This window comes from Aureobasidium namibiae (genome assembly GCF_000721765.1).
Source record: "Aureobasidium namibiae CBS 147.97 unplaced genomic scaffold scaffold_3, whole genome shotgun sequence".
NCBI classification, from domain to species: domain Eukaryota; kingdom Fungi; phylum Ascomycota; class Dothideomycetes; order Dothideales; family Saccotheciaceae; genus Aureobasidium; species Aureobasidium namibiae.
The window spans coordinates 349,801-377,744 of record NW_013581206.1 but is presented as its reverse complement, the minus strand read 5'-3'; the positions used below and the strand labels follow the sequence as shown (position 1 = coordinate 377,744).

The 27,944-nt window shown below is 50.3% G+C and overlaps 13 protein-coding genes across 13 annotated transcripts; 8 read left to right on the top strand and 5 right to left on the bottom strand.

Moving 5' to 3' along the window:
• Positions 1-273: 273 nt before the first annotated feature.
• Positions 274-1,065, bottom strand: M436DRAFT_40084 (uncharacterized protein; the record flags this gene model as incomplete). Its single annotated transcript, XM_013574670.1, has 1 exon — positions 274-1,065. The coding sequence occupies one exon, from the start codon at positions 1,063-1,065 to the stop codon at positions 274-276; it is 792 nt and encodes a 263-aa protein (XP_013430124.1).
• A 1,148-nt stretch (positions 1,066-2,213) lies between these two features.
• M436DRAFT_39665 (SGT1-domain-containing protein) lies at positions 2,214-4,247 on the bottom strand (the record flags this gene model as incomplete). Its single annotated transcript, XM_013574587.1, has 2 exons — positions 2,214-2,449; positions 2,549-4,247. The coding sequence occupies 2 exons, from the start codon at positions 4,245-4,247 to the stop codon at positions 2,214-2,216; spliced, it is 1,935 nt and encodes a 644-aa protein (XP_013430041.1).
• A 233-nt stretch (positions 4,248-4,480) lies between these two features.
• M436DRAFT_39536 (phosphoserine aminotransferase) lies at positions 4,481-5,773 on the top strand (the record flags this gene model as incomplete). Its single annotated transcript, XM_013574567.1, has 1 exon — positions 4,481-5,773. The coding sequence occupies one exon, from the start codon at positions 4,481-4,483 to the stop codon at positions 5,771-5,773; it is 1,293 nt and encodes a 430-aa protein (XP_013430021.1).
• An 83-nt stretch (positions 5,774-5,856) lies between these two features.
• M436DRAFT_40424 (alcohol dehydrogenase) lies at positions 5,857-6,953 on the bottom strand (the record flags this gene model as incomplete). The annotated part of the gene is made up of 2 exons (XM_013574721.1): positions 5,857-6,031; positions 6,091-6,953. 2 exons carry the CDS (start codon positions 6,951-6,953, stop codon positions 5,857-5,859), a joined length of 1,038 nt encoding a protein of 345 aa, XP_013430175.1.
• A 409-nt stretch (positions 6,954-7,362) lies between these two features.
• Positions 7,363-8,392, top strand: M436DRAFT_40265 (uncharacterized protein; the record flags this gene model as incomplete). Its single annotated transcript, XM_013574698.1, has 2 exons — positions 7,363-7,935; positions 7,988-8,392. The coding sequence occupies 2 exons, from the start codon at positions 7,363-7,365 to the stop codon at positions 8,390-8,392; spliced, it is 978 nt and encodes a 325-aa protein (XP_013430152.1).
• A 468-nt stretch (positions 8,393-8,860) lies between these two features.
• Positions 8,861-10,025, top strand: M436DRAFT_39641 (homoserine acetyltransferase family protein-like protein; the record flags this gene model as incomplete). Its single annotated transcript, XM_013574582.1, has 3 exons — positions 8,861-8,999; positions 9,067-9,625; positions 9,677-10,025. The coding sequence occupies 3 exons, from the start codon at positions 8,861-8,863 to the stop codon at positions 10,023-10,025; spliced, it is 1,047 nt and encodes a 348-aa protein (XP_013430036.1).
• Positions 10,026-11,359: 1,334 nt separating this feature from the next.
• M436DRAFT_70294 (ABC multidrug transporter SitT) lies at positions 11,360-15,319 on the bottom strand (the record flags this gene model as incomplete). The annotated part of the gene is made up of 1 exon (XM_013574923.1): positions 11,360-15,319. One exon carries the CDS (start codon positions 15,317-15,319, stop codon positions 11,360-11,362), a length of 3,960 nt encoding a protein of 1,319 aa, XP_013430377.1.
• A 1,209-nt stretch (positions 15,320-16,528) lies between these two features.
• On the top strand, positions 16,529-18,314 carry M436DRAFT_40571 (putative siderophore transporter; the record flags this gene model as incomplete). The annotated part of the gene is made up of 2 exons (XM_013574749.1): positions 16,529-16,716; positions 16,772-18,314. The coding sequence occupies 2 exons, from the start codon at positions 16,529-16,531 to the stop codon at positions 18,312-18,314; spliced, it is 1,731 nt and encodes a 576-aa protein (XP_013430203.1).
• Positions 18,315-19,133: 819 nt separating this feature from the next.
• Positions 19,134-20,262, top strand: M436DRAFT_70292 (DUF1749-domain-containing protein; the record flags this gene model as incomplete). Its single annotated transcript, XM_013574922.1, has 2 exons — positions 19,134-19,196; positions 19,252-20,262. 2 exons carry the CDS (start codon positions 19,134-19,136, stop codon positions 20,260-20,262), a joined length of 1,074 nt encoding a protein of 357 aa, XP_013430376.1.
• A 1,080-nt stretch (positions 20,263-21,342) lies between these two features.
• On the top strand, positions 21,343-22,790 carry M436DRAFT_70291 (uncharacterized protein; the record flags this gene model as incomplete). Its single annotated transcript, XM_013574921.1, has 2 exons — positions 21,343-22,124; positions 22,184-22,790. The coding sequence occupies 2 exons, from the start codon at positions 21,343-21,345 to the stop codon at positions 22,788-22,790; spliced, it is 1,389 nt and encodes a 462-aa protein (XP_013430375.1).
• A 300-nt stretch (positions 22,791-23,090) lies between these two features.
• M436DRAFT_61177 (long-chain fatty-acid-CoA ligase) lies at positions 23,091-24,873 on the bottom strand (the record flags this gene model as incomplete). The annotated part of the gene is made up of 2 exons (XM_013574818.1): positions 23,091-24,433; positions 24,486-24,873. The coding sequence occupies 2 exons, from the start codon at positions 24,871-24,873 to the stop codon at positions 23,091-23,093; spliced, it is 1,731 nt and encodes a 576-aa protein (XP_013430272.1).
• A 923-nt stretch (positions 24,874-25,796) lies between these two features.
• Positions 25,797-26,258, top strand: M436DRAFT_19701 (uncharacterized protein; the record flags this gene model as incomplete). The annotated part of the gene is made up of 1 exon (XM_013574496.1): positions 25,797-26,258. A coding segment is annotated over one exon (462 nt), but the record flags the coding sequence as incomplete, so codon positions are not given.
• A 55-nt stretch (positions 26,259-26,313) lies between these two features.
• M436DRAFT_39343 (acetyl-CoA synthetase-like protein) lies at positions 26,314-27,918 on the top strand (the record flags this gene model as incomplete). The annotated part of the gene is made up of 1 exon (XM_013574534.1): positions 26,314-27,918. One exon carries the CDS (start codon positions 26,314-26,316, stop codon positions 27,916-27,918), a length of 1,605 nt encoding a protein of 534 aa, XP_013429988.1.
• Positions 27,919-27,944: the final 26 nt, after the last annotated feature.

Sequence of the window (27,944 nt, the reverse complement as noted above, 5' to 3'; positions counted from 1 at the left end):
TACCCGCTCGTACTCGACCTGCTCCTTTGGATTACCACTGAATACCACGTAGACTAATCACACAACGTTTGTCTGTATATCCTTCCTTCACAAATCGAAAGACTTAACCCAAAAGAGTAAGCTGTAGGAGGTTGTTTGCAGAAACCATGGGCTCTGACACTGATTGACTAATGTTACCACTCGCCCAGTCGCAGCTCTGAACCTCTTCTGATCCGCGCCAAAGCCAGCCATTCCCAATTCATTCCTAATACAATCTTGCTTCTACAGTCATCACTAAGTACACCCATCCGCACGGTTGCTAATGCAAACATCAGCAGCACTTCTCTTCCTACTCCCAAGGATGCGGTTGGCTTGAGCACTCCACTGATTGAAATCCACGACGCTCATCGCATCAGACACCATCTGCTGCGCATAGTTGTGGTTCCAAGACTCGACTGTCGACCAAGAGATGCAGGCATTGGAACCATCAGCATTGTTACACCAAGACCTAGGCGAAGAAGGAAAGTTGGCGTAAGCAGCATTGCCGAGTGCGCCGTACAGGATCTGGACGGCGCCTCTGTTGGCCACGTGAGCGGCACTGCGTACCCAGCTCCATCTGGAGCGTTTCTCGAGGTCTGCGGAACGCTCGCCGATTGTGCTGAACGCGGCACAAGCGTCAACACTTGTTGCCATTGTGCCGCTCAGCTCGTTACATTTCCAATGCAGGTCGGCAGCTTGGTCGGCCGTCATGGTTCCTGCCATGGTGACGTTCAAAAACGTGGTCAGGATATCATCAGTGTCGGTGGATGCCACAGCTGAAGCGTATCTCTGGACTGCTTCGATGGCAAGCGAGGGTTCGGGCGAGACATGGTAGTCAAAGTCGGTAGCTGGTTCACCAAAGATGGTAGGCGAAACGTTGGAGAGGTAGATGAAGGCTCCTGGGGTTCCGGGGACTTCCTCGAAAAGCGAAGGGGATACTGTGTCCACAGGCAAGGCTGTAGCTCCTGGCACCTTGTTGTAGAGAGCGATACCGATGGCCACGCCCGCGACAGAGACAGCTGCCTGTACCACTTTCTTGCCGGACATGGTCGAGACTTGAAGGTGTGATCAAAGATGAAGAAAGGTATGGATGTAATAAGGGCAGAATTGTTCTTGGTAGAGCATGTTCCTGTAGCTGCATCCCAAGGTCGGTTTATATAGACAGATATGAGTGATTTTCGGTGAACCCATGGACAGACCTCTCGGCCGAGAAGATGGGATACTGTATGGGCTTCCGCTAGTCAGACGCCATGCGGTAAGTACTTATCAACGCTAGAGTGAAGCATTGTCGAAGGAGCAAGAGGAGGGAACTAGGCCAGATTTCACGAGGGAAAGTGGAACATGAGCAGACAAACCCAGAAGCTCGCCGTCACATGAATCTGGTCTGATTCAAGCAGATCTGTAGAGCCTTGACGTCCTATACCGGTAGTCAGAAATCAGCTGATCCGAGCACAAAACAAGACATGCCAAGCAACAACAAGAATTGACAAGCGAAGACAAGAACAAACAACGGACAAGTCAAACCAAGCGAGATTGGCAGAAGGATTGACGTTGACCAACCTGCTGGGTTTCTAGACATTCTCTTAAACCAAAAGGGAAGGTATGTAGAATGTGGACGTTGCGGGCCTCGGCACGAGATGCTAATCTGGGAGGAAACGGGCCCGTTTCCTCAATCTAGGTGGCTCCTGCTTCTGGCCGTCGGTTATCTTGCCCGATAGTCCGGTAGAAAAGGACTGGAGTAGATTCTGGGTACGAACACAGGAAGAACATGTAAAGAATTCTCAAGAGACACGTCGCCCGACTCGTGGAGAACCTGTCAAAGACGTCCAGGTTAACAGTAACTTGTGATTTCAGGATCCGAGCACTCTTGCACTTTTCGGGATTGTAAATCAAGTGTTGGTTGGAAAGATTGTATGCTTCTACAGTTCGTTATGTAAGTGATAATTACGTCCACCGAGCCAGGTCATCCAGGCAGCATTGGCAGATGACCGCAGTTGTTTTGTATATACTACAAGAAAGTAATGGTTTCAACGTGAGTCTGCAATCCAGGTACCGCAGTCGAGACTCCAGCGCGTGGTCCCTTTGCTCCAGGTCCATGCCTTTTTGTTTCCAGCACCTGGCTTTGGTAGTCACTTGTTCTCGAAGACTGTACCGATGTTGATATCATCAACTTTGACCAGATTCTACTGTCAACTTCATTCTCGTGGTAACTTACTCCCCATGCCCATCAACCCCATAAGATTGCCCGCCGGACCAGCCATACCGCCCTGCCCCTGGAAACTCTCAAGCATATTCTTAAGCATCTCATAATGCGGATCTCCCTCCTCTCCAGCCAGCAAATCTTCATCATCACTGCTTTCGTCGTCTATAGTGACTGGTTTCGCCTTTTGCTTCCCCTTGCCTTTGCCTTGATTGTTTCTGCCCTCGATGTCTCCACGGAGTCTATCTTCGAACCTGACATTCTTTCCCGCAGCATTCGTATCGGGAGCAGCATGTGGTGTAAATGCTTTTTCCTTGCCTTGGTCCGTACCTTCCTGCTCTCTGGTCTTCTTGTCTTGACGTGAAGCATGAATCTCTTGCATCATTTTCCAAATCTGCTCTGCTTCTTTTTCGTCATCTCGTTCCATTTCTTCTTCATCTTCCATTTCCAGCGCTAGTTTTCTGGCTTCGGAGGATAGGCCGTTGGAGTCTTTTGTGGAGTCGGGCATGCCCATCATTTCGCGCATCGCTTGTTCGAATTCGGCGTCTGTGAAGGAAGTGGCTTTGTCTTCTTCCTCGTCGTCTTCGTTGTCGGAATCAGAGGTGGATGAGGAGCCAGAAGAAAAGGTTTCAGCGCCGGTCTCTTCGTCTTCGTTGAGGAATTTTTCGAAGCGCGAGACCATGTCTTGGAGGTCCTTTTGTGTTGATTCATCGCCGAAACCTTGGCCTGAAGGTGTGTCGTTTGCCCCACTGCGGCCTTTGAGCTCTGCGTCAAAGTCTTTGAAGTCGATATCGAGCCATTTGTCGTCGTCGTTTGTTTGTGGCCATGATGCGATGGTGGAATCGGTGGGTAGTGTTTCTCCATCTTCTTCTATGTCTTCGAGTAGCATGTTCATTTCTCTGACTTCGCGCTTGTCTTTGTTTTGAGGGTCGCGTAGCATCATCTCAAAGCCGCAGGAGAGCTTCATGCCTAAGAGGACAGGCTTCTTGTGGATGTGAGGTGTGATGCCTACCCAAGCAGGGGGTGGAGGAAAATCCTGGCTCACGAGCTGTGCGTAGCCAACCTTGGGGAAGCGGACACTCATGGTGACGAAATCTTCTGGTGCAAAGCGAAGGGTAGCTGTATCTTTTGTGGCTAGCGGTCTCACAGCAATGGGATCGCGAAGATAGAACGCCTCGATGGCAGGAGCTACATAGGCTGGATTGCGGTGAAGAAGGTATGCGAGACGTCGTGGTACCAAGAGTAATGCGCTATGCTGGCTCTTGGAGATAGCAGCTGGATGATCTCGCAAGCGGTGGAAAGCTTCTTCTTCGATCATGGGCGAATGTAATGTCGAATGAGGAGTCTGCTGCAAGAAGCGCAAAGCTTGTGCCATGTCGACGTTGCCAGACAGTCCAGGAGTAGTGGGTCCTGATGCTCCACCGCCAGCATTTCGTTGTAATGGTATGATGTGTAGTTGACCGCGATGGATCCAAACGCGATTGTCGGCAAGTTCGGGTTCCAACCACTTTGGCAAAGCATTTGCGGCTTCTGCTAGCAGAAATTCGCCATCTGGATCACGGACTTGGATCCAAGCTGAGGGATGCCGTTGACTGAGTTCGAGAAGTAGCCAGACGATCAGCCATTCGTCTGCTATTGAGTCGCCAAAGTTCGTTCGTCCATGCAGGTAGTATTCATGACCAGGAATATGTAGCTTCTCTCCATCGCTAATCCCTGTACCATGAGTATTGCCGTCGAGTCTAGCATCAATCAAATCCAATCGGAATTTCTCGCGCTGCCAGATGTAGTCCTCGAGATCCGGTGATTTGAGCGAGACAGTAGCGGCTGATTGTATAGCTTTCAGTTTCTCCCTTCTGGCAAAATCGGATTTCAGTTTCGAGTCGATGATGAAGATTGCGTATTCGATGCAGTCGTCTGGGAGGCGTTTGGTGATCTCAGAAAATCCTTCGCTTTGCCCAAAGCTATCAAACTCCGTTGCTCCTTCATCGTCAGAGTCTACCTCCTGCACGCGATTTTGATCATCTAGCATTGTTTTGTTATTTTGTGGATGGTAACTGATAAAAGAAAGCGACATTTGCATAGAGTGAGCGGAAGTCTTGGCATGCTCGAAACGCGTCATTGCATAACTTGCACAATAGGATAATCATTAATGACTCAAGGTGTTGGATGAGTCGATGGAAACACCCCTCCGACCATCGGACATTTTACTTCTTGTATAGCTTTCTCTCTTCCCTTCTTTCCCCCTATACATCTATACACACAATGCCTTCCCGCGAATCCGTCAGCTACTTTGGCGCCGGCCCCGCCCCCCTGCCCACGGCAGTCCTAGAAAAGGCCTCTCAAGTGCTGCTCAACTACAACGACTGCGGCATTGGCATCACAGAAATCTCGCACCGCTCCGCCGACGCAGAAAACATTCTCAAAGACACAAAGTCAGCATTGGCCCAATTGCTCGACATTCCTACTCAAGAAGGCCCTGATGGCTACAAGATCATTTTCCTGCAGGGCGGTGGTTCCGGCGAGTTCAGTGCTTCGGTGTACCACATGACTGCTTTGTGGGTGGAAAAGAGAAGGCTGGAGATTGTGAAAGAGCTGGGAAGTGAGGATGACACAAAGGTCTTTGAGGCGCTGAGGAAGGCTGTGGATGAGGAGTTCAAGTTGGACTACTTGGTCACTGGCAGTTGGTCATTGAAGGCCAGTCAAGAAGCCGCCAGACTGGTTGGCGCAAACCACGTCAACGTCGCCATCGACTCTCGCAAATCAAACAATGGCAAATTCGGCACTATCCCTGACGAGTCGAAATGGTCATTGACTCCCAACCCTGCCCACAGCGGTATGGTATACTTCTGCGACAACGAGACCGTCGATGGAGTCGAATTCCCAGCTTTCCCCAAGGTCGACGCAGACGAGTACAACATCATCGCCGACATGTCCTCAAACTTCCTCAGCCGCAAGGTGGACGTCAAGAAATACGCTGCTATCTTCGGTGGTGCCCAAAAGAACGTCGGAACCACAGGCATCACCATTGCCATCATCAAAAACTCGCTGCTCACTCAACTCGCAAAACCAGACTTGTTGCGCAAGTTGAACCTGCCTGTCGGTCCTGTGGTCTTGGATTGGCCCACCATTGCCAAGAACAACTCCCTCTACAACACCCTCCCTATCTTTGACGTCTGGATCGCCGGCCAAGTAATGCAATCCCTGCTCTCCAAAGCCACCTCTTCCTCTGGACCCAAGATCGCCACCCAGCAAGCAGAGTCAGAACACAAAGCTGCCCTCCTCTACGGTGTGCTGGACAAATACTCTGTCTTCAACGTCGTGCCCGACAAGTCTGTGCGTAGCAAAATGAACATTTGCTTCCGCATTGGAGGCGAGAGCGATAGAGATGACAAGGAGAAGAAGTTTTTGGCTGGTGCGAATGAGAGGTTGTTGATGGGATGCAAGGGACACCGCAGCGTGGGTGGTTGCAGAATCAGCAATTACAATGCTGTCAGTGTGGAAAAGGTCGAGAAGCTTGCAAAGTGGTTGGAAGAGTTTGCTCAGCAGCAGCAATGAGTCTGAGCCTTTGTTCTTCTTTGCACGCTCGGAAAACTAGGATACAGCTAAGATTATAGACAAGCCTCTGTTTCTTCTTCCTCTCAGATCTTGATCACCACCTTTCCCACATGAGCGCCCGAGTATAGATATTTGAACGCTTCACTGGACTTTTCAAAATCAAACACCTTGTCGATGATGGGACTGAGCTTGACCTTCTTCTCACCCAAGAGCTTGCAGAGGTCTTGATGATCTTCCTTGGTTCCTACTGCAATGCCCCTATCCGATGCGTTAACCAAATGCTATCAATAAGTTCGGAAAATAAGGAGTAGGCTTACTGCACATGCGCGCTCTTCGTGAGAATCTGCATGGTAACATCAGGCATCTTCTCAGGAGTGCCACCGAGGAAGCCAACCAGAGAAATTGTACCAAATTTCTTCAAGGCCTTGAAGTTCTGATCCATGCTTGAAGCGCCTACACTGTTGACCAAGGCATCTACACCTTGTCCGTTTGTGAGTTTCAGCGCTTCCTCGGCCCAGTCAGGCGTCTTGCGGTAGTTGATGGCGAGGACTTTCTGATCGGCATCCGCGAGCTTCTGGAGTCCGGCAAGCTTGTCATCGGACGATGAAGTTATGATGGGTGTAATGTTCTTGGCCAAGCAGATGAGGAGAGCGAACAGAGAAACACCGCCTGTACCTTCCATCAATGCTGTCTTGACTTTATCTGCTTTCTTCCAATCATCTTGGGCCAACGAAGTCCATGCTGTAACTCCAGCACAAGGAATCAACGAAGCCTCTTCAGGAGTCAAATACTCTGGATTCTTGACCAAAGCGTCAGACTCAAAGACAGCATAGTCCCGCAACACGCCGTCAAAGTCACCGCCGAGAGCTCTCATGACGCCATCTTCAGTGGTCCAGCGGAAAGTAGGCGAGACGTGGTCGCCAGCAACAAAGTCCTTGACGGAACTGCCGACTGCAACGACAGTGGCACCAGCGTCCGAGCAGGGGATACCGCGGTGATCGGCGGGAACGGGGTATCTGTCGTTGAGCATAGCAACATCGCGAAAGTTGAGCGAGACGGCGTGAATTCGGATCAGGACTTGAGTAGGAGTGAGTTCTTTAGGGAGGTCTTCGGTGGAGAGCTCGATGTCTTTGCCGTCTTCAGTGCGTCGGTAGACACGGGCGCTGGTGGGAAGAGACATAATGTTGAACAACGCAAATGTGTTGATGAGATGAAGGAGTAGAGTGGATAATGGAAAGCAGATACCAAATCAAGTCGAGGAATTGGGTCTTTATATGGTATGATGCCGCTGCTGCGATGACCTTTTCGCTGTGCTTATCAAGCAAGCCTACGTGTCACTGTCGCTACCTACTGTCAAGCGCAGTGATTACATCATCTCGTGGTGCCGGTGAGCAGGAACAGCAAAGGAAGTGCATATGGGACGGGAGCTCGGGAGTACTTTAACGCAGGCTGGAAGTCGCAAAGACGGCGGATCGGACGGGAGCGCCGGCTCATGGCGCATCCGACTGGAGGCCCGGATGCGGGGAAGGTCCGTCTGCTTGTCGAGCTCCGGGGAGCGTCATCTAACTTAGGCAACTCAGACATTCATCATGTCAACAATACTATGGCCGCCATTGCCAGATACGACGGCGGTAGATCTCGCCCAACGCGCAGAGGAAACACGACAAGGTGAACTGTCATGGCTTCTCGACGCTCTCCAGGAAACCCTCTCGAGCTTGAAGTCTGGCCTTGAAGACTGCAGCGCTCTATTGGCGCCACGAGAACAAGGCAGCACGTTAGTCGTCTCTTCCCACCGCAGCGAAGCCGTCAAAGGCACCATCACGCGTAATGGCTCCAACATTACCAAAGGCGACATTCACCTGCGTCTTGCTTCGCTACCACCTCCGCGCGGTCAAACGAGCTACAAACTCTCCATCTCGACACAACCTTCAGCTCCTGCTCTTCAGTTGAAGCAGATTGCCCAAGTCAGAACCTTGATCAATTCGAGCTTGGATGTCGTGGATGCTACCACATGGACTGGCGACAAGGGAGATGCCAATTTCATCTCGGGTCAGTTGACCTTGCTGCACGAGAACATCCGCGATGCGAAGGCCGTTCTAAAGGGTCCCCCTGCTGCCTCTGATTCAGACAAGAGCTGGGCTTCCGACCCTTTGGATGACAAGGTGCGTGAACACTCCGACAGTACACATCATCTTCAGCTGACACAATCTCTAGATCTTCGACCCCCCACCCCCACCAAACCTCTCCTTCCACCTCAGCATCTCAGACGCCGCCCTTCTTCTCCACATCCGCACTCTCGAACCTGCCTCCCACACAGGCACCTCCACACCTCTGGGCGGTGGCCCCTCATTCTCAGGCTTTGGCCTGCGCGACAGGCTCGCACATGCACTCGGAGCTGGCCCACGAGCTCCTGCCCACGATGAAGCCGAGGATGTGTTTAGCTTTCGCAACAATGATGTCAGGGTCAAAGAGAAGGTGAGGGTGGAAAGTCAGGATCCGAGTTTGATTAGTGCTATGGCTAAGCTGGCGGCATTGGAGCATACGGTTGAGTTGGGGAGGAGGGCGTTAAACGTTGTCATGGGCAAAGAGTATGAAGGGGATGATCACGCTGATGCTTGAGAAGGACGATATCCATCCGGCGACGTTTGGTACTGCGGTTACGTCTTCCATTCCCCGATCATATCTCGTATACTTGGCTTGTTTTGCAGCTCGTTGTCATGCATCAAGCAGAGAGAGAGAGTCGATTTGATCACATTCAAGTTGCCGAGTTTCCTTGCGTATGTGATCAATATTGTAACCACAATGTCATTGCATCGAGAGCATATCCGAGTTCCATTGACCAGCGAACAATCGTCAAACAAGGCAAGCGAGACGAAGTCTGCAAACATCGAGCTTGGGAGATAAGGAAGGTAGGCCAGATAAAGGCACGCCAAACCAAGCAAGGTTTACCGAGCCCTGCTCTGCCCCTCTGCGGGGTAGATATGTATAATGCTTATCTACAGACGACCTCTGCTCTCTCACCACATCAAGTCCAAGACTTCTCTGCCAGCCTCTGAATAGCCAGATAACATAATCGAATACACAACAATGTCAGACTACGAGACCTACGACTTGGGAGACCTTACACTTGAATCTGGCGAAGTGATTCCTTCGGCAAAGATAGCATACAAGACCTTTGGAGATCCGAAACTACCAGCAATCATATATCCTACTTGGTACAGTGGACGTACGTCTGCTTCCTTCTGTCTCCATCCTGTATCTTCAAGGAGCCCAAATGACTGATTTTCTTGGAGCAGTAATCTCAGACAACGAGTGGCTCATCTCCCCTTCCAAAACACTCAACCCATCAACCTACTTCATCATCATCCCTGCTCTGTTCGGAAACTCCCAATCTTCTTCTCCATCCAATACCTCTCTATCCCCCTTTCCCAGAGTAACCTTTTACGATAACGTACTTGCTCAACACACCTTGGTTACCAAACACCTTGGCGTCAAACATGCCTTTGCAGTACTGGGCTGGTCAATGGGTGCAGGTCAAACTTATCAATGGGCAACACAGTACCCGGAGTTCATGGATAAGATTGCTCCATTCTGCGGTAGTGCGAGATGCAGTTTGCATAATCAGGTGTTTTTGGAGGGGGTCAAGACTGCGTTGGTCGCGGCCAAGGGTGCAGCTTCTGCTGGTATCTGTAAAGGATATACCACCGAAAGCGAAGGCAAAGGGTGGACGAAAGAGCAGGCTGAAACAGGATTAAAGGCGCTGGGAAGAGTATACGCAGGTTGGGGATTCAGTCAAGCTTTTTACCGCCAGAAACTCTACGAATCTGTGCTTGGGTTCAAAGACTTGGAAACGTGAGTTTTGCCCTCTTCCCTTCTTTCTACCATCACTGACGAACCCACAAGCTTCATGACCGACTTCTGGGAATTCTGGGCCCTCTCCAAATCACCCGAAAACATGCTAACCATGTTACACACCTGGCAATCCGCCGACTGCTCTGTCCAACACCCCTACAACAACAACTTTGAAGCTGCAATGAAGGGCATCAAAGCAAAAGCTTTGGTGTTGCCGAGCAAAACTGATTTGTACTTTCCGCCTGAGGATTCAGAGTATGAGGTTGAATGTATGAGCGAGGGAGTGGGTAGATTGGAAGTGTTTCCTAGTGTTTGGGGGCATTGGGCTGGTGGACCGGGGCAGAGTGAGGGGGATGTGGAATGGTTGGATCAGAAGTTGAGGGAGTTTTTCGCGGAATAGGGGATGAGGAGGGAGGTGTGTTCACGACATTCTCCTATCGATTGTCTTGTCTTTCTCTCTATCGCTCGACACATCGGTTTCCCTCTCCCAGCCCAACAAAGCTGTCCTTTCGTACAGTCCTTGCTTGCTACATTTATCACATTCGTGAACAGGTTTGGTCTTGATAGCGTATCCAGTCAGGGTTTCTCAATCATCCACCTCGAAAGTTCAAAAGTTGCCTTTTCCGCCTCTCATCTTCATATGCTCGACCTACAAGAGGGGTCTGCGTCAAAGGCCTTATCAATTCCATTACCTTGACATCTCACCATCTGTCTCGCATATCATCGGTTTTGACTCTATATGCTTTTGTCCAGTGATCACTTCGCTTCCCCCTTTCCAACTCCACTGCAAGAAAACAGTAAAAGTCAACATCACTAGCCACCATCAACATGTGCCTTCTCGTCTAGCTTTGCCACAACTTTGAGTATATCGCGAACAGTGTGAAGTTATACCAATGCAACTCGGCATGACTTGCGAGTTTTGATCTGATCTGATCTTGATATCGACGAGATGTGTCAAATGCTATTTCTTTGCTTGGTTTTTCCCACTCTGATTGTCACATGACGAGTATACCTTTTTCAGCTATTCACCCGCGTATGATTCTCTGCTATATCTCTCTGCTTGTTCATTCATGCTATCTACCTGTCACGTTCGATTGTGTAATCTCTCGTCAAATTCGGCATTTCTCTTTGGCGAAAAAACTCAAGAGATCGAACATGTGGGATGAAGTCCGCCAATGCTGTCTCATACTTCTCTACCAGAGTTTGAGTATTTGTATAAGAATACTCTTGTATCTCTGTCATTGTGTCGAAAACGCTACTTGTGTACGGTGGTTGGAAAAGATCAGTGATTTGCATCTTGTATTGATACAGTGTCGATCTGTCAGCAACCCTTGGGCAAGAGCAGATATCCCATAGTTAAGATAAGGTTGGAGAGATATGAGTTTTACAGACAATATTGTTTGTTACAATCACCTTGGGGGTAGGATTGATTTGACGGTGGTGATGGTACAAATGAGATCCTTACCATGTTCCATGATCGTTCAGGATGCTGGACTTGCAATTCAACCAGGACGTAGTGCAGCAGTAAATGGCAAGGAGAGAGACACAGAGTCAATGCTGTCGAGTCAGGCGTAGCTGTAAGATAGCATCTCACAGTCAGAAACGACGTGTCTCGAACTTTCAAACTACGTAGCAACATCACAGCACAGCACAGCACGGCAGAGACACAAGGAACAAACCATAAACCAAAACTGTAAAATCTTTTTTGCACATCTATCCCAACCTCCTACAAATCTAATCCGTAGCGACAGTCTGATGCATAACACTCTCCCTATACTCCAAGCTCCTCTCCAGCAACTCCTCATGACTGCCACTATCCACACACCTACCCCCTTCGATCAAGAAAATCACATTCGCCTTCTTTATAGTGTGCAAGCGATGCGCAATCGCAATCACCGTGATACCTTTAGCTTTTGTCTTGTCCAACCCTTGCTGCAAAAGCCTTTCACTCTCTGCATCGAGAGCACTGGTGCTTTCGTCGAGAATAAGGAGCTTAGGGTTGCGGACGAGGGCGCGAGCAATGGAGAGACGTTGCTTTTGACCGCCGGAGAAGCTGTTGCCAGAGGGGCCGCAGAGAGTGGAATAGCCTTCTGGTAGGGCGAGGATGACTTCGTGGATATTTGCCAACTTGCACGCTTCTTGGATTTCCTCTTGTGTTGCCGTGTAGCCGGGACGAGCGCCTAGGCCGATGTTGAAGGCCACACTGCCTTCGAACAACACGCTTTCTTGAGGTACCAATGCAATGCTGTCGCGGAAAGATGTGTCTCGGGTTTTGGTGACGTCGAGGCCATCGATGAGCACTGAGCCTGATTGAGGAACGTAGAGACGCTCAACGAGAGAGATAACGGTAGATTTGCCGGCACCGCTGGGACCGACCAGTGCGGCGAATTGGCCGGGCTTGATGTCGATGTTGAGTCCATTCATGACCTTAACATCTGGTCGTGCTGGGTATGAGAAGTGGATATCTCTCATCTGAACACTGGAAGCCTTGTTATTGGATACATGTGCAGTCTTAGTCTCAGCCATAGCTTCGATATTGTTGCCCTCGAGCGACATATTAAGGGGGCGAACATGTCCTGCCATCTTGTCCTTGCCAATCTGGATCAAGCTCAGGATTCTGGCCATTGCGTTGCGAGCAGCGGAGATCTCAGGAGCCAGTGCAAACATCTGCGACCACAGCAATGCTCCGACAAGTAGAGAAAACACCACAATCAAGAATTGTGTTTGGGTGTAGTTGCCGTTGAGAATCTGCTTCGAGCCCCACCAGTAGGCAAGAGCGTTGACGCAGTTACCCAAGAAGTATGTCAATGCTTGACAGAGACTGGCTTGCAGAGTAACCTTGAGGGTGTCCTGGCGAGGGCCCTTCAACGAGCGTCTGTAAGTATGAAGAATCTCTTCTTCAAGCGAGAAGGACGCAATGGTCTTGATAGAAGTAATGGCCTCAACACCAATGTCCACAGACTTGGTATATGCAGTTTCGTGCTTCTCTTCAAACTTGCCGAGGATACGAAGTTCCATGAGACCAGCTCCAAGAAGAAGCGGCACGAGCGACAGACAGACCAAAGCAATTCTCCAAGCGATAATGTGAGTGAGGATGATGGCAGCAATAAGGTTGACAGTGATCGAGAATAGAGTTCCAACAACAGAGCCACTGAAGCCAGCCAGAGCATTTCCATCTCTGGTAATGTATGAGAGAAGTAAAGCTGGTGTACGGCCCTCAGATTGATGCCACTGCAGATCTTGCTCGAAAAGCGATCTGAATGACAAGACTCTGACAGTATACACAACCTTTTCGGAGACCCAGCCAAATCCACACCAACTGACCAAGTTGGCAAAGAATTCAATTATGGCGAGGATGAAGAACATGAGACCGAAGAAGTCACCACGATTACGGATGCGGCTAGGACTGTGGCAAGGATTCAAACTGCCAACAGTGTTACCGAAGATGACAGCTTCACCAGAGAAAGCGCCGCCAACGCAGACAGAACCAATGAAAGCGACAAAGATGTAGAGTATGTGTGGTCTCAATGCCGGACCGTATCCTTTTGCCAGATCCCATAGAGATTTGGGAGGTGCGGGTAGCTCATCAGGCTCTTCTTCTTCGGCAGAGTCTCTGACCGGTGTCTCTGTGGTGTATAGCTCGGCTTTCTCAGCCTCCGCAGTTTCATCGTACAAGCTCTTCTTCTCGATATCGCCTGTCGACGTTCGGTCGGAGACACTGATATTGTCAGCGTTGGCGGTGTGCGTTTCGGACATGTTTCCAAGAGTCTGCATCTTGACCATATCGGCGTAAGTTCCTCCGGTGGCCATAAGGTCTGAGTGAGTACCTTGTTCGAGGATGTGTCCCTTGTGCATACAGATAATGTTATCTGCCGTAGTGATAGTTGCCAAGCGATGAGCGATGGTGATGACAGTTCTTCCGCTGGTGATACTATTGATAGCGCGCTGGATACGCTGCTCACTTCTTGAGTCGAGAGAAGCAGTGGCTTCATCGAGGATGAGCACAGCAGGATTCTTGATCAATGCTCTGGCAAGAGCAATACGTTGCTTCTGGCCGCCGGAAATCAGTCGACCGCTTGAGCCGACGACTGTACCATAGCCTTGCTGAAGCGCGACAATGAATTGGTCTGCATCGGCGAGTGTTGCAGCTCTCTTGGCCAAGACAGCAATTTCGACGACAGTAGGGCCACGTTTTTCTGCAGCGGCCATGAGATCAGTACCCTCACGGATATCAGCAGCGACTTCTGCAAGATCGGATCCAAGCAGAATATCTCTGAACTGGGCATGACCAGGATCGCTCGAGTTGATAAGACCATGAGCAATGTTCTCAAGAAGAGAGCGATCAAGGAGCGAAGGCTCTTGCTGAACCAAACTCATAAGACTTCTTAGATCGCGAGCATTTAGTGTGCGAACGTCCTGCCCATCAAATGTGATTTGACCCTCGGTAGGATCGTATAGTCTGCTGACAAGACCAGCAATAGTAGACTTGCCACTGCCTGAAAGACCAACGAGGGCGGTGTGTTTGTTGGCAGGAATGGAGAGACTAATCTTGTCGAGGACAGTAATCTCAGGTCTTGATGGGTATGTGAAAGAAACGTCCTTGAACTTAAATCCAGCCCCTGCTTGAGGGAGTGCAAGTTCAGACTTAGTATGTCCGTCGATCAAAGGTTCGCGGTCGATGTCTCCACGTAGTTTGTTGAAGGCGCCGACGGCTGCTGAGAAGAGATGAACGAATGGAGCGACTTGACTGAGAAGCAGGGTAGCTTCAATCAAGATGAAGATGACGGTGAAGGTGGCACCAACAGTGGTACCTCCAGGCTTTCCTTCGACCGAATCTGCGATACGCTTACTTCCTTGCCAGAAAGCTAGACCGTTGGCAGCGTAAGCGACGAAGTACAAAACACCACTTTGGATGCCGACAGCCGTAGCCTTTTTGATGCCTTCGTGCTCAGAAGCTCTGAGGGCGTCCGAGAACTTCTTCTCCAGACGAGCATTGGCACCAAAGGCTTGGACCACCATGATGTTGTTGAGTGCTTCGGAAGCGATCGATGCGGCGGATGCAGCATAGTCCGAGACCATGCCAGAATACTTTTCGATGTAGTGGCTTCCAACAATCGACATGATGAAATAAGCTGGGATGAGAGAAAGCAGTTCTGCCGCCAATTTCCAGTCTTTGATGAAAGCGACGATATATGCTGTAACGAAGAAGGACACACTGGAGAGGCAGATGCCGACCTTCTCTGCAGTACCTGAGCGAATGGTCTGGATATCTCCATGGAGCCTGGATGCAACCTCTCCTGGAGGCAGATTGTCGAAGAATGATGGCTCCTGTCTGAGCAAATTCTGGAGATAACTCTCACGAAGTCTTTGTGCCAATCGAGCGCCATTGAGCGTCCAGCAAGTCAGATGAACGTAGATGCAAACAAATTGAGCAATGGCCAGATAAAAGATAATCAAGATGGTGTTGTTGATGCTCCTTTGATCGCCATCTCCAGCGTCGGTTGCTTGATCGCAAGTTGCTGCATTGAAGTCATCCAGAAGTTGACCGAAGAGAATACCAATGATAGGAAATGGAACTCCAGCTGCTATTGAGCTTATGATACCGAGTAGTAACGTCCCTATGTCGCGTGCTGTGGGGTTGCCTGCAAGCAGCAGACGAGGATAACCTCCGATTTTCTGAATGAAGCCTGCCATCATGGACTAAATTTGGAGACTTGGATTCCAAGTCTCACAGATGTCGCTGTGCCTTGTGATCGATTTGCTAGTCGATGATCTCGACCAACAAATCCACTGGCGAAAAGCAATTCAATGCCTTCGTGATGTGATTCTCAAAAACGAGTAAGGTCCGCGGAATATGGCAATAACAAAAAAGTGCGCCTGGGCCTCAGAATGTTTGATCTGATAAAGAAATCATACAAAGAAACGAAGGATGCACAGTACCAGAGGGTGCAAAGTTGGGTGGGTCCGCGTACATTTTGCACTCTGGCAGCTCTGTGCTGCGAGCAAAGCCAGAGCGATAAAGTCATACGACTTAGCCGACGCAACAATGCTTGGGCAACGAGAGAATTCATTACGAAAGCCTGTGCTGTCAACCACAGTCACAAATATCGGTCGGGCGGGCTAATGCGACATCGTTTGCGCATAGGTGCCGCGCTAGATAAGATAATCTTGATGATCTTTGATGAACTCATGGTGAGAAGGAGCGGCGGCGTTGGGTGGTTTGGCGTGAGGCTTCCGAGGCATCCTCGCGTGGGTCCCGGTGCCGGAGCCTCTCCATAAAATCGCAACATCACGCCCGAAAAAGCCTCGTCCTCCCACCACCCAATATTCCAGACGCGCCGAAATTACGTTGGTACCGCCATCGCCGGCGGGTATAGACCCTCTCCACTGATCCTTGGTCGAATCTTATCTGATCCAAGGATGGCGGCGGTTCTTCGTAGTAAACCGGACACATCCTGGGCACGCCGTGAAAGGCGAGGAAATTACCGTGAAGTCTAGGGCTCTGATTCAGCTCTGGACGATTGAGACCAAATTTGCCGAAATCGCATGACTTGTCTGCGGCGCTTCGACGCCCCCTCAAAACCGATCAGAACTAATCTGATCCGCCCTGATCCTTGGTCTCAGCGCTAGGAGTCCCCAGTACCGTTAAACCTCAACGAGACCCCCGGGTGTAGTATGGTCCCATTTTTTCTTCCAGCTGGACTCCTTCCAGATAGAAAGGGAAGGCCCTATATCCTTTCTACAAGAGATCTTCTCTTCCGAAGCATCATCCTCATTCACAATTCACTCTCCTTCTAGAGAGCAGCCAAGATGCCTTCAGCATTGAGGAGCAAGTTCTTTTCTTCTTCGGTTGATCCGCAAGAGGGTAGCTCCAGCTCCGTCTCGGAAGTCGGAAACACCGAGATGCACTCTCAGGATCCTGAAAGATACAGCTTCCATAATGGAGATTCCAAGCATCAAGTTCAGAACGATGTGACCGCCGATCAAGCCAGCGAGGAGACCCCTAACGAGCATGCTCAAGCTGGTGTCACTCAGGCTGAGGCCATTACTTTGTCGTGGACCAAGAGCTCCATGATCGCGACCTATGCACTGTAAGTACTCGGAAGCTATGAGATGGTCCTGAACGTCAATTGACATGTCGACTAGGATGTGGTGTATCTACTGCGTGAACGCTTTCCAGTCCAACATCACTGGCAACCTTTCGGCCTATATCACCTCTGGATTTGAAGCGCATTCGTTGCTCCCCGTCATCTCCATCATCTCCTCTATCATGGGTGCCGCAACCTACATGCCTCTCGCCAAAGTGCTGAACCTGTGGGACCGTACCGTTGGTCTCTTAATCATGCTTTGTTTCTTCCTCCTCGGATTGATTTTGTCAGCAACTTGCAACAGCATCGGAACATACTGCGCAGCTCAGGTCTTCTACGCCATCGGATCCGCTGGTCTCATCTTCTGTGTTGACGTTGTCACCATCGATACTTCTACTCTCCGCAGCAGAGGTTTGGCTTACGCTCTCACTTCGTCGCCTTTCATCATCACCGCATACGCTGGTCCTGCATCTGCCGAGCAGTTTTACGCAACCAACTGGCGCTGGGGATACGGAACTTTCTGTATCGTTCTGCCCTGTGTTGTGCTCCCCTTCTTCGGCCTACTCCGTTACTTCCGCTCCAAGGCGAAGAAGAACGGTCTTCTCAAGGAGAAGCCCAAGAGTGGCAGAACTTTCAAGCAGAGCGTTTGGTACTACATTATCGAGTTCGATGTGCTCGGTGTCTTCCTTTTGACTGCCGGTCTGTCTCTGTTCCTGCTTCCCTTCACCATTGCAGGCTCCGCTGAGGATGACTGGAAAACTCCTCACATCATCATCATGCTGGTCTTTGGTGTCGCCTGTTTGATTGGCTTCGCTGTGGCAGAACGCTTCCTCGCTCCCGTACCCTTCCTACCTTGGGAGCTTCTCGCCAACAGAACTGTCATTGGCGCCTGTTTGATTGATGCCACTTACCAGATCTCTTACTACTGTTGGTACGACTACTTCACCTCTTACCTTCAGGTCGTTTTCGGGACCAGTCTTGCCACTGCTGGTTACATCAGTAGTATCTTCGATGTTGTGTCCGGTGTATGGCTCTTCTGTGTCGGTTTCGCTATCAAGGGCACCAACCGCTTCCGCTGGTTGCTCTGGATTGCCGTTCCTCTTTACATCCTTGGTATCGGTCTCATGATCTACTTCCGTCAACCCGGTTTCTCTGTCGGATACACCATCATGTGCCAGGTCTTCATCGCTTTCGCTGGTGGTACCATGATCATCTGTCAACAGGTTGCCGTTCTTTCCGCATCTGACCACAACAACGCTGCTGCAGCTCTAGCTTTCCTGAACGTCTTTGGTAACATTGGTGGCGGTATTGGTGGCAGTATCTCCGGTGCTGTCTGGCAACACACTCTGCCCAGTGCATTGCAAAAGTACCTTCCTGCTGAGGCTCTCGCTGATTGGGAGACTATCTACGAGGATCTGGCAACCCAACTCAGCTACCCCATGGGTGACCCCGTCCGCGAGGCTATCATCAAGGCCTACGCAGTTGGTCAGAGCAGAATGTTGATTGCTGGTACCTGTATCATGGCAACTTCTCTTATCTGGATGTTCGTCATCAGGGACGTCAGACTCAACAGGACCCAGACCAAGGGTATCTTGTTCTAGATGCGTCGCCACTTCTTCCAGCCATGTACAGATCGTGAAGAGGATGACCGATCGTATGAATTATGTTTGTTCTCAATCATTTTGCAAAAGTTATCATTAGCGTTTACAGCATTGCAATTCAAAGCCTCTACTCTATTCACAATTGAGCATAACACATAGGTTTTGTGTCAAAAGTCCACCCTACTGATACCACTCACCAGGACTTGCTTGCTTCTTGACGCGCGACCGCAGATCAGATAAACGGCAGAGGACAAGTGGAGAACTCCGTCACCCATACGTGCGACAGCAATATCGACTGGGGTGCGAGATACCTCATCGGCTAGAAGAACCACAAAGCAATGGCAGAGGTCGGTCAAAACAAGATTATCTGATCCGACGCTTAGCGAGGGCTGGACGCCGTGAAGCTTTCTTGGTGCCGCTAAGGAGCTATCTGATCCGTCACGCCCTGCCAAGAAGAGGCCACACCAGCCCTGATCGGTTTTATCAGATTTTTTTTTCTGTTGGGTGTGCTAGCGGGCAAGGGTTATCAGACCCGTGAGTGGGTCCTGCTTCGAGCTCTCTTTGTTTGTGTGATAGCTCCTGCTGCCGCCATGTTGCATAGCCCAGAGCTCGAGCCCGATGCCGCTGGATAATTTGTGGCCGGAGAAAGTGGTGTATCACCGTGAGTCGAGTCTGACATCGAGGGGTCGTGCTTGTGTCGTGTCTTGATCTCCATCCCATTGCCTGTATCGATTGTGTTTGTGTATACCGTTGGCTCCAGCGATACGACATCTGGATCTTGTGACTTGAGCATACCGACTGTACCTCTTGCAACACATCATGATGAGCAAATATTCGCAGTTTTGGCCCAAGGGTGGTATGCAGGGAGTCCTGCACCACTTCGTACGTCTTCGCAGCCCTAAGGCCCCAATGGCAAATGCTAATGTATGAGCTGTAGACAGAGACATTGACCACATTCGAGTACACAGCCAATGCTGCTCGCAAGCCTCACAGCATCCTCTTCGTCGGAGGCCTCGGCGACGGTCTAGGAACGACATCCTACACAGCAGATTTGGTCCACGCCCTATCACAAACAGAGTGGTCGCTCTTCTCTCTGACCCTCACATCTTCATACCAATCATGGGGTCTCGGACACCTCGACAGAGACACCGACGAGCTGGCTCAAGCGATAAGATACATCAAGGACTACAAGACCTCCAAGTTCGGTGACAACGGCAAGATTGTGTTGATGGGACACTCGACTGGCAGTCAGATGGTGCTACACTACTTGTCAAGGTCAAACCCTCTCACCACAAACCCTACGTTCGACTCGGATCTCACGCATCTCAAGCGATTGGCGCTTGATGGTGCCATCATGCAAGCCCCCATCAGTGACAGAGAATGCATCAAGCTGGTCTGCGCACATGGCTTCCGCGGCAACACCCCCGAGCAATGTCAAGCCTACTACGAGCAATTAGAGAAGATGGCAAAGGAGTTTGCCAGCAAGGAAGACCAGACGTTCGATGCTCTACTGCCCATTCACTTGACATACCAAATCGGCTACCCTGCCAACACACCACTATCCGCACGCCGCTTCCTGAGTCTGGTCAGCCCCGAGAGCCCACACAACCCCTCCGAGGACGACGTCTTCAGTTCAGATCTCAGCGACGAGCAGTTGGCAAAGTCGTTCGGTATGATTCAAAAGCAAGGATTGTTGAAGAACAAGATGGCTGCGTTCTACTCTGGCGCAGACCAAGCTGTGCCCGAGTGGGTGGACAAAGCAGGTCTGATGAAGAGATGGGCCAAGGCGGCCAATGCTGGTGGAGACAAGGAGATTTGGGATGACGAGCACACTGCTGTTGTACCTAATGCATCACATGCTCTGAGCAACGATGATCAAGGTCCGGCAAGAAAGTTCCTAGTAGAGAAGATCCTGGGATACCTGAGCAAGTCTACAGGAAGCGCATAGATGAGATGATCAACCAAAAGTTAACGATGAATGTACATATTTCGCTAGCCGCTATCTCTGAGCCATGCCCCTTGATCTTCTTGACTCCAAAGCTACTATCACAGTCAACAGTGTCCTCCGATCTTGCGATGATCCCCTCGTGACGATATCTTATCAATCACCACCATCTCAACAGCCTACCTCGGACCTCGGTCTCATCATCACAACTGTCCCCAGATCGATCTCCTCCGTCGAACAAACGGCATCCACCATGAACTGGTCACCCTCTTCCGACTCAGCTCCGGATCCCTGAGGACATTCGAACCATGACACCACGTGTGGACTAGTGCGACCCATACTGTGCACTCCGGAACAATCTAATCAGATCAAACTTTGCAACTTCGGACACTTTCGGGGACTTTTCTGACTAGCGATAGAGGGTATAGGGCAGGCGAGTACGAAGCAAGAAGGTGGATGTCACAAGGCCACGCATGCCAGCAGCCACAAGAGAAAATCTAATCAGATGGACTCCGATAATCAAATTAATCTACATGAGCTTTGACCTCTTTCTTCGTGTCTGCACGGTCCGTTTCACCACTCTTCCGATCCCCGCAGCTTTTTCGCTTCCGAGCTCTTTATTTTTCTTGCTTAGGAACAAGATGGCTTGATTCAAGGGCTTTGCTGTCTAAAACTCTGGGCGTCCATCAACGTTTTCCGCGCCCTCGCTCATGCTCGAGATGAACCCTGCATGATGTGATGTGGGTCGCTGAAAGGCTAAAAGAAATTTTTATCAGATGCAACGTGATGGAGCTTCTGCACGAGCATCGCTCAACATCGGAGAGTAGTGATGCGTTTTGAGCAAGTGTCAATCGTGCCATGGTTTTACATTCGGCCGATGGACGGAGCATGTCGAACAAGGAAGGGCAAGACCGTACGAAGCGGACTGCCGAGCAGTGAGTCTGGTTGCAGTAGGTAGATCGTCAACATTTTTTTGTACAGCGTAGCAATCTTTTTTGATCTTCCGCATCCTTCCCTACAACTTTCTTTATCTTATCAATCTTTCGTTTATCCCTCAAAGTGCTGTTCTGAGCAACTGCGATCATGTCTCTCCAAGTTCAGGAAACCACTCCTCAGGTGACAGTAACCAATGCCTCTTCCTCAGCCCAATCCTACGATCTCGTTGTCGTAGGCTTCGGCAGCACAGCACTTTCTCTCGCAACCGCACTCGCAGACTCGGAAACCTCTCTCAAAGTCCTATTTGTCGAATCTAAGGATGCATTCAACTGGGCACCTGCATCAGTATTGCCAGAGAATGCCACACGCACTTCATTCTTGCGTGATTTGATCACCACACGCAATCCTCGTAGCGAGTTTACTTTTGTGAACTACCTCTTTGAAAGCGAGCAGTTGGTGCAGTTTGTCAATTCCTCGCATATGGCTCCCTCGAGACTGGTCATGGGGAACTATCTCTCCTGGGTGGCTGAAAAGATGCAAGAGAGACAGTGGGTGCAGTACTCAAGTACTGTTACTAGAGTCGTTCCCGTTAAGAGTGGATCTGCCACTCAGGTTACTGGTTGGAAACTCAATGTACAGGATGCCCAAGGCAACAACAGCACCATTGCTTCCAAGCGTGTTGTTCTGGCTACAGGCTCGAAACCCAAGATTCATGAGGCTTTGATGGATGCAAAGGGAAAGGTGTTGCATTCTTCTGAAGTTGCGCCTTTGCTGCACAATCTCAAGGATCAGGATATCGCTATTGTGGGAGCTGATCAGGAGGCTGCGGAGATCTTTGAGCACTTGCAGAGTGCAGGAGCTCTGCATCGAGCGAGGGCAACAATGTTCATCGAGGACTCTGCACTGCGACCAGAAGACAACACTTCCTTGTAAGCTTTACCGCACCCCTTCTCTCACAAACCACAAGGTTACTAACAGCTCTTTCCAGCACCCAAGATATCATCGACAACTGCCTCCCCGGCGCAACAACCTCCCAATACCCACCCGAATTGCGCCCTCGCCTACTCTCCCCCTCCTCCTCCTCCTCCACCACACCCACCTACCCAAAAATCTCCCTCCGCACCCTCGAAACCCTCTACGAGAACCTCTACGCCCAACGCATCACCTCTCCCCACCCATCCACCTGGCGCTTCAACATCACACCTCTATCCCAAGTCACCTCTACAAACACCTCGGGCAACAAAACTCGTCTAGCGCTCAAAAACACACACACAAATACCGTATCTCAGAGCCCCCAAGCTTTCGATGTGATTGTTTCTGCAGGAGGGTATGAGCACAGTACACCTTTGCTTTCCGAGATTGAAGCTGCTGGGCTCTTGCGAGATAAAAAGCCTACTGTGGATGCAGAGTATAAGTTGTGTTTGAGGCGCAATGGAGTCGCTAAGGACTGTGGACTTTGGGTGTTGGGGAGCTTGGAGCAAGGACACAGGGATGAGGATATGGGGTATGCGGTTGAGAGGGGAAGTAGATTGTTGGGTTCGCTGTTGGATAGTGTTGTTGGTGAAGAAAGCAGGGGTGAGGTTGCTATGTTGTAGGAGGATTGTATGGGGATAGTGTGTGGCTAGGCAAAGGATAAAGTCATGTTGATTTTGCATTGATAGCGTCATGTATTTTGTCTTGGATACACTCTGCGCTTCTTGTGACTTCTCTTCTAATATAGGGTGGTTGCACACAAAAGCTCAACTCATGTTTTGAGATACGATCGAAGGCTGTAGTATTGTACACGTCAAACGTATGATATAACCATCACTACTTTTGCTCAAGCTAAAACACCGGAACCCAAAGAAAAAAATCGCAGTCATGACAGAAGAGATAACGAAGCCTGCGTTGCACACTCAAAGCTTGGCCTTGGGCACAGAAGCCAACAACTCCTCTCCAATCTTCCTCATCTCAAACTTCTTGATCTTGCCACTGCCGGTAATAGGAATCTGGTCGGTAACACCATTCTCTCCTAGCCAAAAGATATGAGAAGGTGCCTTGTGACGTCCCAGAGTCTGTCTAGTCCACTCGCGTACTTCCTCGTCGTTGAGCTTGCCAGCGCCAGCAGCTCGTTGCAAGAACGCAGCAACTACTTCGCCGTATTTGGTGTGAGGCAGTCCGACAACGATGGCACGTTCGATTGCGTCGTGCTTTACGAGACGTTCCTCGATCTCCAGTGGGTAAATGTTCTCGCCGCCGCGGATGATGATGTCCTTGAAGCGGCCAGTGATGGAGCAGTAGCCGTAGCGATCAAAGACTGCTTCGTCTCCGGTGTGCAGCCAGAGCACGCCGTCTGCGTCGCGCTCCATGGCTTCAGCTGTCTTTGCGGCATTGCGGAAGTAGCCTTGTTGGAGTTGGTATCCTGCAATGCAAAGCTCGCCGCGAGTGCCAACAGGGACGATGCGATTGTTCTTGTCGACGATCTTGGCGTGGGCGTGGGGCATCAAGGTGCCTACTGTGGTGAGACGGCGGTCGATGGAGTCGTCAACAAAAGCGTTGAAGCACGTTGGCGAGGCTTCGGTGAGGCCGTAGCTGCTGGTGAACTCGGTCATGCCAAACTCGTTGACCAGGAGTTCCATCAAGTGACGTGGTACGGGAGCGCCGGCGATGATACCCGTCCGTAGTCTGTCGCAGTTGAAACCTGAGGGACGGGGCAGACTGAATAAGGTGTCGAACATGGCTGGTACGCCGTGAATGGCAGTACATCCCTCCTCGGTGATGGCCTGCAACACTGAGGGTCCGTCGAAGATCTCTGAGGGATACACAATCTTTGCGCCGTGTGTCAAACATGCCAGCATGCCTAGTACCAGGCCGAAGCAGTGGAACATTGGTGGTGGACAGCACAGTACATCATCTGCGGTCAAACTCATGCGATCGCCAATGAAGCGAGAGTTGTTGAGCAGACCATGGTGTGTGAGCATGGCTGCCTTGGGATGACCAGTCGATCCACTGGTGAATTGTAGGTTGCATGTCTCGTATGGTGAGAGACTGTCTTGTACTTGCTTGACCGGCTCGTTGGGTAGTCGTGATCCAATTTTGATGGCATCTTGGTAGTGTAGAAGGTTGTCGAGTTTGTCTGCGAGAATGACAATCTGTTGCAATGCTGGTAGCTTGTCTGGGCTATTCGAGAACTGCCTGAGCATGGTCGAGTTGTCGATGTGCCTACCAATCGTTGGCGTCGCGAAGAGTATCTTGCAGTCTGGAGATTGTTAGAAAAGTAGTCTCTATCAGTGAATGGAATTCTAGCTCACCGGTGTATTGGAGAGCATACTCTGCCTCAGGGATGGTGTAGGTATTGTTCAGGATGACCAGCACGGCGCCAATACGCATACACGCAAAGAAGACTGAAGCATACTCGACTCTGTTGCCAGCAAGGATTGCTATCCTGTCTCCAGGACGGATGCCTCTTGAGTACAGATATCTAGCGAGCTTCGAACTCTCTTCTTTCAAGTCGTTATATGTCCATCGTGTTCCCGTCCATGGGAAGACGAGTGCTTCATGCTGTCCATATCGTTCGCATTGGATGTCCAGGAACTCTCCCAATGCCACTGTCACCAATGGAGGATTTGCTGGTCCATGGAACAGGGATGCTTGGACCTTCGGTGTGTTCACCTCGTAGATGCTGTTGATTGTTTGCATTGTGATTGTCTTCTTACATCAATGTCTTCATCCAACGCGGATCTGATAAAAAATGTACCAATGCATGCCCCGCCATGTCCATCCATCAACCATTCAGCCCGACACCGGCTGAGTGGTCCTGGCAGGTCGCAAAACAGCTACAGCCCAACGTCATTTGAGATTAATGATGCGGGCAAGCCAAAGCAACGGCGGCTCTTGGGGCGCGCTCGCGCTCGCGTTCAACACGATTGGACCGTGCTGTTTCGCTTCGGCAGGCATACTCGGAACAGGGAGGTGACTCGGACGTAGCCAAATGATCATCGCATGCTTGATCCAACGGAATCGATCAACGGCTTCAATACGGACCCTGGATCAGCGCTTGGAAAAGAAAAGCATGGCAAGAGAAAAACCCAAGGCTGGAAAGCAACCCATGGGAAGCTTGTCACTGGCGAGACAAGTCTGACACGAGCTTGGTGGAGGAAGAAGGAGCGGAAGTTCGGGAAAGGCCAGCCAAAGCACGCGACATTGGTATTATCGCCAAGAAGTGTCAAAGCTTCCTGCATCAAAGCGGGTCGATTATCAGATTGATAACCCTAATCTCACTGTCCATGCACCTGACACCATCGCTGCACCTCGTTCAACCTTGTCAGGAATTTTCTTGTTTGTCGCGACGATCATCTCTCGCGGACTGGGCTCGGATTTGGCATGGTCTTGCGAAAGTGCTTGGCCATGTCGACCGGGGTTTAGGGCATCAAACTCTCATCGCAGCCCTGGTCTATCTGACAGTGCTGCCTAGACCGAGGCTTCCGGAGTCGGGACGGGCTCTCAATGTGCCTCTCAGAGAGACAGGGTCATAGCATAATGGATGAGCAGAGATGGAGGATAACTCAGGAGAGCGATGACTTTATCGTCGCCGCTTATCTTATCCATCAGACATCAGAGAAATGGCAGACCCATCGATCATTCGGCCTACTGCCTTTCCAAGACTCGACGATCTATTGTTTTCCGTTCAGCGCGAGGACAACGACGAGGTTCAATACAAGCAGCGGGATTTCAGCTTCGCAACAAATCATATACCTCGTCCAAGAGGCAGAGATGCGCTCCTGAAGGACTACTCTCAATTCATCGCGTTCTATACCGGCGAGCGGGAAGTCGCGTACCGATATGCTCTACGGAAACAACTACATCATGCAGTCGAACCACAGATCATACAAGCCAGGGCGATGGACACTGAAGTCTTGTCAGACTGCAAGACAAATTATGACTATACACTCGATATCATCCATCCCGGAGAAGGAGATACAACGAGTTTCGATTTTGGTTTCGAAATTGTTGCCGATGTGGACAATTTCACCTCAACAGAGGCACCTCCACTACTCCATTGTGTAAGCATGTTTTTTTCGCAGTTGATATCAACCATATCTCTGACACAGACAGCCTTTCGTTATTCAATATCATGCCATGGAGATGACATTGACGTTGAGATATGACGCCCTTCGGATGGACGAAGAGTATGCGGACGCAGCTTTCAAGACGCTCGTAAATTATATGTCTCGAAGACAAGTCTACGCTCCGCAGGAGACGAGGCTTTCCATACTCAACCACTCGGCTTTGCAACCATCGCTGCTGTACAGCAAGGAAGCCGAGGTATCATTACTCTACTCAGGGTTTCGTAAGACTGTCAACGAGTACCCGAACCGCCGTGCACTAGACTACCGGTCAGAGACTACACAATTCACAATGACTTATCGACAGTTGAATGGCATCACAACAGCGCTGGCTCATAAGCTTCTGAGCAGCATACCTCAGACATCTCACAGCACTCGGACTATCGTGCCAGTATACATGGATGCATCACCAGCACTTTATGTATCCTGGTTGGCAGTGCTGAAAGCCGGATTCGCATTCTGTCCGTTGCCAGTAGGCACACCCGCTCTTGAACTACAAAGTATCGTCGAAGATGCTTGTGCTTCGATTGTTCTGACGGATGGACCGATGCTTTGTGGGTGTCCCTGGGATGCGTGGTATCGCGACGACGACGATCTATCTATTTATCTGGACGTCAATGAGTTCATCACCACCTGGATGCAAACGCCAGAAACATTTAATGTCAAACCACTGCCCTGTGTTGCAAAGACGGATCTCGCATATGTTATATACAGCAGCAAGAACTCCTCAGCTATGCCCATTGGGACAGAGATGACCCATCGAGCAGCATTCACGTCAATAACATCTTACTCGAAACAAATTCCTTCTTGCATGAGTAAGAAAGAATTCAGCTGGCTTACATCTGCTTCCCCAGTCAGCCACACTTCAGTCTTGGAAGTCTTTACGACATGGAGCACTGGAGGAACACTATGTGCTGTTAGCCCAACACTAGATCTCACGACCGCAGTCAACAAAGTCTCTGCTACAATCACTACGGCAAGTTTTTCGCAAGCGTCAACATTGAACCTCGCAAGGGTACCTTCGTTGCGGCACTTGTGGTGCGTAGGCGCTTTACCGCTATCCCTGGTGCAGCAGTTACAGAATGTATCGAGGTCGATTTACTCGCCTTTGACAGTGTTGAGACTGTATACTGCTGCCACCGATTCAATTCTCACTGGTATCATCTCTCCTGCGTCTTGCTCGACTAGGGATTCTATCATCGGCTCTCCACTCCCTGAAACAAGTGTTTTGTTTCTGCACTCCGCAGCGAGAGCTGCTGTGCCTCTGGGTGCAGTAGGAGATCTATATGTCAGTGGCGTTGGTCTGCCATCGGGATACCTCAACCGTCCGGATCTAGATGCTGCAGCTTTTCTCGTGCACCCTGTCTATGGCCGACTATACAAGACGGGAGATCGAGGTAGATTGGTCAAGAATGGCAGTGGAGAGCTGATTGTGGATCTCGTGAAGAGCATTGGAGATCCAGATGTAGAAGTCGAGGAAATCGAAAGCGTATATGGAAGGGATAGTGTGGCTAGCATGGTAGACTCGTTCACCGAAACTTCAGTGCTTGAGAGCGAAGAAAAGCTCGATGTCACAGAGGCTAACGTGCTGAGTCTGATTGGCAAAACACTCATTTGAGACATCGATTTTGGAAAACGGAAAAC